At 42.4% G+C, this 13,783-nt stretch overlaps 1 protein-coding gene across 1 annotated transcript; it reads left to right on the plus strand.

Moving 5' to 3' along the window:
• Nucleotide 1: 1 nt before the first annotated feature.
• On the plus strand, nucleotides 2-13,469 carry LOC118559319 (NACHT, LRR and PYD domains-containing protein 14-like; the record flags this gene model as incomplete). Its single annotated transcript, XM_036129990.1, has 4 exons — nucleotides 2-15; nucleotides 9,768-9,941; nucleotides 12,469-12,639; nucleotides 13,265-13,469. Coding segments are annotated over 4 exons (375 nt in total), but the record flags the coding sequence as incomplete, so codon positions are not given.
• Nucleotides 13,470-13,783: the final 314 nt, after the last annotated feature.

Here is a 13,783-nt window from a genome sequence, read left to right on the forward strand (position 1 = left end):
AGTAAAGAAGCTGAGGTTGGTTTTATCTTCACTGCTGCTTTAAAACTTATTTTAATTAATAATTTTTCTTTACAGACAACCTGCTGTCCAAATGTTTTGCCTTGTCAATTATTTATTTTCTTCTTTGATATTTTCAGTCTTGAACATTTAACACTTAAAATGTTTTGGACTTAAGAACAAAAATTAGGAAAATAAGTCAAATGATGTGAATTATTGATGGAGAAGTTTTAATTTGATTTGGGAAAGATTTAGATAACCAGATCAGATCATTTAGCTTTATTTTTCATTTCTTTGTCACATCTTTACATGAAACATTAATTTTTGTTCCTCCAGAGTAGTGCCAGGATTACATTCATACACATAAACAAGTAAAATAAAAATAATACAATAGCATTATCTAAAAAATGAATGTTTGAGAAGAACAAAGAGAGAAAATTTAAACTAAATCAAAGCGACGGCACCAGCAGGTTGCATGTTCTCCCTGTGCATGCGTGGGTTCTCTCTGGGTACTCCGGCTTCCTCCCACAGTCCTAAAACATGACTGTTAGCTTAACTGGCCTCTCTAAATTCTCCTTAGGTGTGAGTGTGTGTTTGTGAATGTTTGGTTGTCCTGTCTGTCTCTGTGTTGTCCTGTGATAGGCTGCTTACCTGTCCAGGTGAACCCCGCCTCTCAGCCACTGACAGCTGCAGATAGACACCAGCAGCCCTCAGGACCCCAGCAGGGATAAGCCTGTTGGAAAATGGTTGGATGGACGGCACCAGCAGGTTCCAGCAGCTCAGCTTTGTCCTGAAGCTGCTGTTCTGTTGGTGCGGCTCAGAGAGGAACCGTCCTCTTCAGTCTGACAGCTCAATCAGACAGAACCAGGACCCAGCAGTGTGGCTATTAAAACTACAGCACAATATTGAAAAGTAAAAAGCTCTACTGCAGCAGACGCTCTCTGGACTCAGCGGTACCGTTCAGCAACAAGCCAACAAGTTTGAGCACCAAGAAGGAAACCAAAGAAAAACTGAAGAATCATCATTTCTATTAGTCTCCACTCCTCCTTCTCTCCTCCTCCTCTCATTTCCTCCTCCTCTTCTCCTCCTTCTCTCTCCATTCCTCCTCATCCTCTCCTCCTCTCCCCCTTCTCTCTCTATCTCTCCTCCTCCTTTCCTTCTTCCCCTATCCTCCTCTCCGCCTTATCTTTTCATTCTCTCCTCCTTCTCTCCTCCTCTCCTCCTCTCCTCCTTCTCTCCTCCTTTCCTCCTCCTCTGTCCTTCTCTCCTCCTCCTGGTTCTGATCACAGAGAGACGGTTCCACATGCTGACAATCAGACAGCTGCTGGAGAACGTTCACCAGAACCACTGGTTCTCCTCCATAGATCTGAAGGACTACTTCCATGTTCCATCATCCACAAACAGGAAGTATCTGCGCTTCTCCTTCCAGGGGATTCCCTGTCACTACAACCGCCTGCCGTTGCGTTCCTCTCTGGTTCCACGCACGTTCTCCAGATGCCGCTGCGCTCTGCAGGGATGAGAATCCTCTTTTATGTGGACCACCTGCTCTTGCTGGCTCGGTCCAGAGAGAAAGCGGCGGTGCAGACCAGAGCTCTGGCTCCACAGCTGACAGAACTGGGTTCTCCATAAAGTGCTAAAAGGTTCTGTTCTCCGTCCCAGCTGCTAGTTTCTCTGGGCTGGAGCTAAACTGGGCCACCATGAGAGCCCAGAGCAGACGCTGTCAGCGCTGCTCCGCCGGGTCACACCTCCACACAGTGACAGCTCTGTCCGTCATGCGGCTGCTGGGGATGACGTCAGCGGCCCACCTGCTGCTTCCGCTGGCTCTGCTTCATATGAGGCGCCTGCCTGCAGAGATGCTTCACCCGCCTGCGCAGAGACCCTGTGGCCAGAAGAGGTAGAGGATGACTGCAGTCCCTCCGTCAGTGGAGCCCACCTGGCCCACTGGGGAAACCCCCCCCCCCCCCCCCCACTGTGTCAGAGGGAGTTCCCGGTGTTCACAGACGCTGTCAGGCTGGGAGGAACGTGTCTGTCCCAGGTAGTGGCAGAGAAGTGGCCAGACCACATGTCTCTCCACATAAAGGTGCTGAAGCTGACTCAGCATTTTGCTCCTCTGCTGCGGGACCAGCAGCTTCTGATCCACACCGACAATGGCTCACAGCAGCGGCATAAAGGGGGCGTGGCTCAGCTCAGCTGCTGAAGGTGGCCAGACGGCTGCTGTGCTGGAAACGCACCAATCTGCTCTCCAGATGGAGTTTGTTATATAATGCTTAAACATTTAAATGATAGATCTCTGACTGTTATTTTAAAACTGTTTAATCTGGTGTGGGAGATGGGGATTATTCCTGCAGCATGGAAACAGTCAGTTATAATTCCTGTGTTGAAGCAGGTAAAAATACAGCAGAGCCTTCAAACTATAGGCCTATAGCTCTGACATCTCAATTAGGGAAAACAATGGAGAGAATTGTAACAGAATATCATCTTTTCTAGAAAGTAAACATTTATTCTGTCCTTTTCAAAGTAGTTTTCATAAAGGGAGAAGTACGATGGATGCGGTTCTGTGCCTGGAGTCAGAAGTAAGGAAAGCTCAAAGAAACAAAGAAATAGTGATAGCTGTGTTCTTTGACATAGAAAATGTGTATGAGATATTATGGAAAGAGGGATTATTGATTAAATTAGAAAAACTTGGCATAAGTGGTCAAATTTCTAACTGGGTTTTAGATTTTCTATTTGGTAGAGAAATAGAAGTTAGAGTTGGGGCTGATTACTCTACTAGATATATTGTTGAGAATGGTAGCCCACAAGGCAGTGTGTGTAGCCCAATTCTTTTTAATATTATGATAAATGACATTTCTGATGAGATAGATGGTAGTATAAGGTAATCTTTATTTGCAGATGATGGGGCTCTGTGGGTGAGGGTCAGAATCTGATATATTTGCAGAAAAAGATGCAGGAGGCCATTTTGAAAGTGGAAGGTTGGTAAATAAATGTGGATTTAGAATGTCAGCTGCAAAGTCCCAAGTTATTTCAATTCAATTCAATTCAATTTTATTTATATAGCGCCAAATCATGAAACATGTCATCTCAAGGCACTTTACAAAGTCAAGTTCAATCATATTATACAGATTGGGTCAGATTATACAGATTGGTCAAAAACGTCCTATATAAGGAAACCAGTTGATTGCATCAAAGTCCCGACAAGCAGCAGTCACTCCTGGGGAACCGTAGAGCCACAGGGAGAGTCATCTGCATTGTACATGGCTTTGCTGCAATCCCTCATACTGAGCAAGCATGAAGCGACAGTGGGAAGAAAAACCACCCATTAACGGGAAGGAAAAACCTCCGGCAGAACCGGGCTCAGTATGAACGGTCATCTGCCTCGACCGACTGGGGTTACAGAAGACAGAACAGAGACACAACAAGACAGACAAACAAGCACAGAAGCACACATTGATCTAGTAATCTGTTCTACATTAGATGGTAGTAGCGGGTGAGCCGTCTTCTCCGGATGATGTCACAGTTAACAGAACGCCAGACCAGGTGTACCTACTATGAAGAAAAAGAGAGAGAGCAAAAAGTTAAAAGCTGAAATGACGACAGTCATTTCAATGTAATACAATGCAAAACTGGAGAACAGTAGACTGAAGAACAGTAGAAATCAGTAGAGTGAGAAAATTAGACCCTGATGTCCTCCAGCAGCCTAGGCCTATCACAGCACAACTATAGAGATAGCTCAGGGTATGAGCCACTCTAACTATAAGCTTTGTCAAAAAGGAAAGTTTTAACATTAGTCTTAAAAATAGATAGGGTGTCTGCCTCACGGACCAAAACTGGGAGTTGGTTCCACAGGAGAGGAGCCTGATAGCTAAAGGATCTGCCTCCCATTCTACTTTTAGAGACTCTAGGAACCACCAGCAGACCTGCAGTCTGAGAGCGAAGTACTCTGTTAGGAACATACGGGGTAATCAGAGCTCTGATATATGATGGAGCTTGATTATTAAGGGCTTTATACGTTAGAAGGAGAATTTTAAATTCTATTCTTGATTTAACAGGAAGCCAATGAAGGGAAGCTAAAATTGGAGAAATATGATCCCTCTTGTTGATTTTCATCAGAACTCTTGCCGCAGCATTTTGAATCAGCTGAAGACTTCGAACTGCATTTTGTGGACTTCCTGATAGTAAAGAATTACAATAGTCCAGCCTTGAAGTAACAAATGCATGGACTAGTTTTTCAGCATCACTCCTGGACAGAATGTTTCTAATTTTGGCGATATTCCGGAGGTGAAAAAAGGAAACTCTGGAAACCTGTTTAATATGGGATTTAAATGACATGTCTTGGTCGAAAACAACACCAAGATTTTTAACTTTATTACCAGAGGCCAAGTTAATGCCATCCAGATTAAGGGATTGATTAAGAACTTTATTTTTTGAAGACTCTGGCCCAAAGATTACAACTTCTGTCTTGTCAGAATTTAAATGCAGGAAATTTAAAGTCATCCAGCTTTTGATGTCATCAAGACATGACTGCAGTCGAAGTAACTGATTGGATTCATCAGGATTTATGGATAAATATAGCTGAGTGTCATCAGCATAACAGTGGAAATTAATCCCATGCTGTCTGATAATTTTGCCAATCGGAAGCATATATATAGTAAATAGAATTGGTCCAAGGACTGAACCCTGTGGTACTCCACAAGTGACCCTAGAGTTTGAGGAAGATTTATTATTAACATGAACAAACTGGAATCTGTCCGACAGATAAGATTTAAACCAGCCTAATGCTTTTCCCTTAATCCCTACAGTATGCTCAAGTCTTTGTAGGAGAATATTGTGATCAACTGTATCAAATGCAGCACTGAGATCTAACAGGACAAGTATAGACACAAGTCCATTATCTGAGGCCATGAGAATATCATTAGTGACCTTCACCAGAGCTGTTTCAGTGCTATGATGAGCTCTGAAGCCTGACTGAAACTCCTCAAGTAGGTCATTACTTTGTAAATGTTCACATAGTTGATTAGCAACTACTCTCTCAAGAATTTTAGATAAGAAAAGAAGATTAGATATAGGTCTGTAATTTACTAACTCATCTTGATCAAGAGATGGTTTCTTAAGTAAAGGTTTAATAACAGCTACTTTAAAAGCCTGTGGTACATATCCATTTACCAAGGATACATTAATCATGTCTAAAATAGGACCACTGATCAGAGGGAATACCTCCTTAAACAACTTGGTTGGGATTGGGTCTAACATACAGGTAGAAGGTTTAGATGAAGCTAAAATTTTAGATAGCTCAGAAAGCTCTACTGCTTTTAAACAGTTCAGACACTGCGCAGGTTCTAAGGATTCCTCCAATGCTGCCTCACTTACTGAGGATGAGGTAATCATGTTTGGGAGGATGCCAATTATTTTATTTTTAATGGAATCAATTTTATTTATGAAGAATCCCATAAAATCATTACTGCTAAGAGCTAAGGGAATGGATGGATCAACAGAGCTGTGGCTCTGGGTAAGTTTGGCAACTGTACTGAAGAGAAATCTAGGATTATTCTTATTCTCCTCAATTAATGATGAAAAATATGCTGCTCTAACTCTGCGAAGGGTCTTGTTATACAACAATAGACTGTTCTTCCAGATTAAGTAGGATTCCTCTTGGTGTGTAGAGCGCCATTTTCTCTCCAATTTCCTAACATTGTGCTTCAAGGAACGCAGCTCTGAATTAAACCAAGGAGCCAGCTTCCTGTGAATAATCACCTTCTTTTTCAAGGGAGCTACATTGTCTAATGCAGAACGCAATGACGAAGTCATACCGTTTACAAAGACATCTATTTGTGAATTGGAAGAAACAACATTGCTGCCATCTACAGGGCATGTCTGCAATACGGAGGATATTAAAAAGGGGACAGACTCTTTAAGTTTTGATACAGCATTATCCGATAAAGATCTACTATAATGGAACCCTCTTTTAGGGGTGGAGAACTCAGTTAGATTAAACTCAAATGTTATTAAAAAATGATCAGATAGGACAGGGTTGTGAGGAAATACTGTTAATTCTTCACAATCAATGCCATATGTCAGAACAAGGTCTAAAGTATGGAGCCGAGAGTGCGTCGGTTCATGCACATTTTGAGCAAAACCAATTGAATCTAGGATAGTTTTAAAGGCTACACTAAGGTTATCACATTCTGTGTCAACATGGATGTTAAAATCACCCACTATAATAGCCTTATCAGTATTTAACACCAAATCAGATAAGAAATCTGACAACTCATCCAAAAACTGAGTGTAAGGGCCTGGTGGACGATACAAAACAACAAACAGAAGAGGTTTTATTGCTTTGCAGCTTGGATGAGGGAAACTGAGGGTTAAATGTTCAAAAGAACTGTAGTTATTAATTGGCCTGGGACTAATTAATAAATCAGACTGAAAGATAGTTGCCACTCCTCCTCCTCTTCCCACAGATCTAGGAATGTGGAAATTTGAATAATTGGAGGGAGTTGACTCATTTATACTAACGTAGTCCTCTTGTAGCCAGGTTTCTGTGAGACAAAACAAATCAATCTGTTTATCAGAAATCAATTCGTTAACTAACAAAGTCTTTGGAGGGAGAGACCTTATATTTAATAGACCACATTTAATTGTTTTATTTTTAGGTTCAAGGTGAACCGTATTGATTTTTATTAGGTTTTTATGATTTGTTCCTTTTAGATAAGTTTTTGATCTGTTAAGTTTTGGCCGTGGGAAAGACACCGTCTCAATAGGATAATGGATGGGTAACAGTACAGAAGCTGCAGAGAGGTGTGTTAAACTACGGCTCTGCTTCCTGGTCTGGACCCTGGGTTGTCAGCATTTAGGAGGACTAATAAATCCGGCCAGATTTCTAGAAAGAAGAGCTGCACCATCCAAAGTAGGATGGATGCCGTCTCTCCGGATCAGACCAGGTTTTCCCCAGAAAGTTCTCCAGTTATCAATGTAGCCCACGTCGTTTTGTTTTTATAGAAGACATAAGGAAGTTAATTTAAATCTTTATAATCAGAAGCTTGAACAGGTGAATAAAGTAAGGTTTTTAGGGGTCATCTTTGATGAAAAGTAAACCTGGAAACAGCAGATAGAATTAATTCAAAATAAATGTAAAAAGTGAATAATTTGTTGAGATGTCTTTCTGGACAGGAATGGGGAGCTTCAAGAAGTGCTGTTGGCAGTTTATCAGCCTCTCATGAGATCTTCCTTGGATAATGGGTGTATAGCATATATGGCAGCTGCTGACAGTCATTGGAGAAAACTTGATAGTGAACAAACACAAGGGTTACCAATATGTTGTGGAGCTTTCAGATCATCTCCTTTAGCTGCTTTACAGGTTAAACTGGTGAGCTTCCTTTAAGCTTAAGAAGATTGAAGCTAATGTATGTGTACTGGGCCTTAAGTTGGTTGCCATCTGCCAATAAAAAACAAAAACAAAAGAAGAAGACTTTTGACTTTTAACAAAAAGTTCAAACAATTAACCAACTTAGTTAAAAACAAGTATCATTTATATAAAATACTTAAATCAGGAACTTGTTAAACTTAAGTTCTCCTCCCTCAGACACTTCACATAAAATCTTGTTAAAACCCCACAACTGCATAAAATCCTCCATGTTCTGCGTGGCTCTGTGGAAGTGAAACTCCAGCCTAATCCTGGCTTTAACGTTTCACTTTCACAGAGCCACAGCATCAAGGTGAGGTCCTCCCTGCAGTCTGTCTCTGCGGGACAAATAAATAGCCATCTTTGCCTCACTGATTAAAAAGTTCAAAAGTCTGGCCTTTGGCTTATTACTTTTATTTTGGCACACTCCTTCAATAAAAAAAGAAGTAGTAAAAACTGTGACAAAAAGACTAAAAACATTTGTTAAAAGGCTAAAAACGGTCTTTAGTCTGGTGCAGTCCATAAAAAACATGAAAAACATTTTCAGACAGACTGCAGAAAGGACACTCGTTTAAAACACCCCGATGAATAACTAATAAAAATGAGTTTGTGGTGATGGCACCATGTAAAATCCTCCATTGGAGATCACCAGTTCTCTTTTTAATTGGAGGCTTGTATAAAGTCCTCCACTGGGGTGCTCTACCAGCAAGTCTATCAGTCCATAGACAGACTGCGCGGTTCTGGAGGTGTCTTTGAGTCTTTACTTTAGAACAAACTCCATAAACAGTTTTCTGGTCCATAGTGGATTAAACCATCTTCTGTGGGTCCAGGCTGGAGAGCAGAGGTCCACTTTGCTCCAGGAAACCAGGATCAGGCCAGGAAAGGAGTCCATGGGGTCTGGTTGGCTCTGTCCCTCACAGTAGTCACAGAGCAGAGCGTTTCTGTTAGCATTATTATTCATCTGGACCAAGGTTCCTTTTTAGTTTATTATTTGCTCTTTGAGTGAAGCCACCACTGAGTTTGGTCTCCATGTTCACAAGCATAGAAACAGGCCTGCAACGTAGGGTTAGCTTGGCTTTTACCGCCTTTAGCTTTAATTAATAAACATTTAAGCAAATATTATAGAACTGGGATCTCAGATTGACACCCTGAGGGTTTTTATTTTGCTGTTGTATGCAGAGAAGTGATTGTTACTTACTTATTTAAAGGTCCTAAAGTACATTTATTGTATTCACCGTTTTATTTTCCTAAATAAAGGGGGGGGGGTGTTAATACTTTATAACTTGTGTCAAATGGTGATTTAGTCTGTGCCTCATTATTCCAGTGTTCAGTGTTTAGTGCTACAACCTAATACCATGCATAGAGCTGTAGTCCACGTTTGCACTGCAAGTTTGCTGGTTCAAATCCCACAGGCTCCTGCCCTGGGTCCCTGAGCAAGACCCTTAGAGCCAGAATGCTCCGGGGCGCCACCCAGTGGCAGCCCATTGCTCCCTGAGGGACGGGTTAAATGCAGAGGACACATTTCATTGGTTTCCAAAGATGTGCTGAAAAATGCAGATGATTATTATTTAGTCCAAAGCTCTGAGCTGCCCTCAGGTCTTCAGGAAGGCTGATCCACAGCTGAGGGCCGCAGGTGGAGAAAGTCTCCTCATGGTAGGTTTTAGTTCTCACAATGAGCCAGCAGACACACAGAGACCCACTGAGAACAACTGAGCCAGGATGATGGAGAACATGTGAGCCCAGCAGCAGAACATGGGACCAATGTTCAGTGATCAGGGACTGAAGGAGCAGAACTTTAACCAGACGCCATGTTTCCTTAGAGAAAAGCCTCCATGCAGGCTGCTGCTTTAGCTTGAAGATGAATCCAGATCAATGTGAGCTGAAACTCTGTTAAATGATCCATGTTTAGAACATTGTGGCTCTGAGAACCACTGTTCTAGCAGAACCCTCAGCCAGACTAGAACACAGCAGCATTTTAAACAGACGCCAGAGCCATCAGACTTAAATATCCAGCAGCAGCAAGTGATCATGGATGGATTTATGTTCAAGTAGTTTGTTGTTGGCTGCTAATCTCCAAGCTCTAGTGCCGCCCCAACCCTAAGCCCAGAACATCTTTATCACCAGCCGCCACTACTGAGAACCACACCTTGATCTGGACCTTCACACGTCATGATAACATGTTCTGGTTCTGCTGGCTTTAACTCTTTAAATCAGTTCTACTGGATCAAATATCAGACATCAGTTTATCATGTTTCTGGGACTTTTACATTCAGGGACATTCATTTTCTACATTTTATCATTTATTTGTTCATGTTTCAGTTTTAACCTGCATCCTAGTGGCTTCAGCTCACATCTTTGATTCTTTATTCAGATTGTATAAATGCAGTTTGTCAGAGATCAGCCGTGATCATCTGGTATCGGCGCTGAAGTCCAACCCATCCCATCTGACAAAACTGGACCTGAGTGGAAACGACCTGAAAGATTGTGGAGTGAAGGAGCTCTGTGGTTTCCTCCAGACTCCCCTCTGCAAACTACAGACACTGAGGTCAGACTCCATGTTTTAGTTCTGATATCTGTGATGTGAAAGTTGTGTTGACACTAAACTGCAGACATCTGGCTGATATTCTACTGATCCACACTGAGGATCTTCATGGTAAAGTCTGCTTTCTTCTTCACTGCTTTGCTCCACTTAAAGTTTCTTTCTTTTTCTAACTTCCTGTCAGAATTTATTCAATAATCAGCAGAAAACATGAAACAATTAGCTGAATTTCAGTTTAGAGTTGCAGCTTTTATCCAGAACTGAGGAAGAGGAAGAGAGGGGAAATAAAATACTGATGTTTCATTTATTTGAAGGTTTTTAATCTCTTTAAACCTTCATCAGGTCAGTTTTTCTCCATTTTCTACATGATGATGTTAAAATAATTGAATAAGTTGATGTAACTTTGAAAAACAAAGTTCAGATCTTCTATTGTAATAAATCTTTGCTGAGTTTGTTCCTGGACTTGGAGCCAGTTTTTAATGTTGTCTCTCTGTGTAACTGAGTCTGAGCCCTGATCTCAGGTCAGAAGCGGACAGCATTGGGACCCCCAGTGTGTATAAATGCCCCTCATGTGAAGCGGTTCAGAGGGGATTCAAGCCAGTTTAGAAAAGTGAATTTCAGCTCCTGGAATCTGTCTGACAGGAACAAATCTATAATCCCTGATTGATGCTTCAGCACTTTTAGAAGCTCTGCAAGGATTTTACTGACTAAAACACTCAGACACAACATGTCACAGTACCAGGTTCTGCTTCTGGGAGCTTCAGCTCCTAAAGTCAGTTTACATGAAATATTCTCTATGACATCATGTTTTTATGGCTGTGGAATCATTAAAATAGTTCATTTATCTGCATTAATCTCCATTTGTTCATAGTTCCTCCACAGTTGCTGCTGACTTGTTTGTTTTCTGTGAAACTTGAATAATTTGGCTGCAGAAGCTGGGTTTGTATTGATGGAGCTGCTGGTGGAGCTGACAGAGGTGAAGAGCTGAAGTCAGCAGGTCTGTCATTTAGAAAGCTTGCTGACATTAAATGGAGCTGAAATGTGCGTACGCCACTTTCCACCAGAAGTTAGGATCTCTAAAAATGAACTTAGCGGAAAATGTGTGGTCCTCATGCCAGCTCTGACCCAGGCGTACGCTCATTTTGGAGACGGGGAAACTGGAGACGCAGATGGTGAAGTGCTGAATTACAGCCAATCTGCATGAGGATTCCTCTCAGACGTTCACTTTCACTCCATATCAGACTTTAATCAGAGATCATCTTGATCAGAAGCATTAAACCTCAGTATTATTCATTCTGCTGCTGGTGACTCTTAAATCCATCTGGGACATTTCAGATAAATCTAAATGCCCATAAGCCATCTCAAATCTTAAATCAAAGTCTGCTAACATCTTCTCTGGGTTTTCTACCTTCACATTCCTCTCTCCAATCATCACCAGGGTGACGTGTTCCACAGATTATTGTGACCAGGTGAGCAGCAATCACTTTAATTGCTGCAAACAGTCAAACACACTCGTGCGTAATGCTGCTGGCTGGATGCATTGGCACTGCTGGAAGACCATGCAGATGGAGAATTGAGGAAACGCGCTTTCAGGGATCAAAGATTTCCTGGCCAATAATGAGGACTGGCCAATATCCTGCTTCTGACTCCCAGCATGCATTGTGCTGTTCCCCACAGGGGAAAGTTGCTCCACCTCCCTGTGAGGAGCTGAAAGGCAGCTCTCCAACCCCCAGAGAGCAGAGAAGGAGGCTTTCTGCTCACACCCAGGCAGTGCTCACCTTTTTTTTTTTGGGGGGGGGGGGGGGGGGTTAATAATGGTGGGGGAACCTCTCTCCTCTGAATGTGGATCTGAACCCACCGCCACAGGGGAATTTCAACACGGAGCACAGCGTGGTTTACTCTTTAACAACTTATTTTAACAGCTTATTAACAACTTGTTTTAATGTGGACAACATCTGAGCTTTTAGCTCTGATTTCCACATTTAATAAACGCCTCTCTGGGGAATTTTCCCAACGTTTCTTTGCTTTTTCTCCGTGGCTGCCACGTCACCATGATGAAAAAATTATCAGCTGACACATTTTCTACACATTAACATTCATGAGGGGCTTTGCATCGACCGTTTCTGCTTGAATCTGGGCATGTAGAGGGCAGAACCTGAGCCAGAACCTGGTACCAAATGTATCGCTACAGCTGGGATCTAGAAAGGAAAATGACTGCTGCTGTGCCTGAGCATGGTTTGATTCATCTGAATATTTTTACCATACTCCATTTTCTTTTTCTTGGCGTTCACTTTTAGTACGGATTCCACACAAAGTTTCTAAATGAGAGCCAGGACTGTAAAAACTGCTAAACAAGTTTTAACTGTTGAAAGTTCTGATATTGTTGATTGTTGAAGAGCTGAAGTCGGCAGGTCTTTATTTAAGCAGCAGCTTGTTGTCATTAATATTAATGAGAGTTCTTTAACTGGTTCTGTTGGACTGTTAGAACCTGCATCCTGGTGGCTTCAGCTCACATATTTCATTCTTTATTCAGATTGATAGGCTGCAGTTTGTCAGAGATCAGCTGTGATCATCTGGTATCGGCGCTGAAGTCCAACCCGTCCCATCTGACAGAACTGGACCTGAGCTACAACAACCTGGAGTGGTCAGATGTTCAGCAGCTTGAGGATCTTGTAAAGAGTCCAGACTACAAACTGAAACGTCTGTAAGTAGATGGTTGGAGTGAGTCCAGCTGCTGTCAGCAGAACTGTTCTGAACCAAGTTGGTACCAAAGCAAAGATCCAGTGTTTCCAGTAAAGCTGCAGCTCAGTGGGAGGAGAATGGTGACAGGCTTCCTGATTGGACACAAAGACAACAATGAGCCAATCAGAGGAGCCAGCAGCTTGTTGTGTTCTTGTGTGTCCATGTGAAGATGACTGTTGTTGTTGTGTTCATGTCTCCAGGAAATGCAGCTGGATTCCAGCTGACAGCCTTCCACCATGTGTAGAGACAGTGGTCCTCATTCATCAAGCTGTGGAGCATCAGATCTGATCTCAGACTCTTTGTTCTCTCGTTTCAGCAGCAAACAGCTGATCAGTTTCATCTTAGTCACAGCTCTGAGATCAGTCTGACTGCAGCCTGCAAATCACTGATTTCACAGCCCATCATTACATTTAGTCACCATGTGGTCTGGACATGTGTCCTTCTCTCACTAGTTTCATCCAGATGTGTTCAGGGACAGCCTCCATGTTTCTTAGTCAGCTGATGTTTCAGGAACAGATGTTCATGTTCAGCTTCCAGAGGTTGAAACACTCACTGATCTCCTCTGTTGCTCCTTCTTCTCTCTGCAGGAGGTGGGAGTCCTGATGATCTTAGTGGAGGAGAGAAGCTGAGCTGTTCTGATGATCCAGAGGTTGAAGCTGCAGCAGTTAAAGAGACTCTGACTGGATCCTGATGATGAACTCTGACCTTAGAGATGTTGATCCTGTTTATCGGATCATGTCTGTCATTTATTGTCTGATATAGGGTAGTTCACGCGTGACGTCAGCGCTACATCCGGGTCACGGTGGTTGGCAAAAACAGTACTGTTCTCGTCTACTACATGAGAAAACGGGTGATTTAGAGCGTACTTTTAGTTCGTTTATTTTTGGAATTTAAACAATGCCTATGACTTGTTGTGCTCCCGGTTGCACACAGAGGCATTCCAAATTGTTGGATGTACGTTTCTGTCGTTTACCGAAGGAGGAAGGACGAAGAAAGAAATGGATATTTTCAATGAAAAGAGCGCAGGCAGACACTCCCAATGGACTGGGGGAGCCATCATACTACGAGAGAATTTGCAGTCTACACTTCATCTCCGGTAAATACAA

Source organism: Fundulus heteroclitus, unplaced genomic scaffold, assembly GCF_011125445.2.
Source record: "Fundulus heteroclitus isolate FHET01 unplaced genomic scaffold, MU-UCD_Fhet_4.1 scaffold_274, whole genome shotgun sequence".
Lineage (NCBI taxonomy): Eukaryota > Metazoa > Chordata > Actinopteri > Cyprinodontiformes > Fundulidae > Fundulus > Fundulus heteroclitus.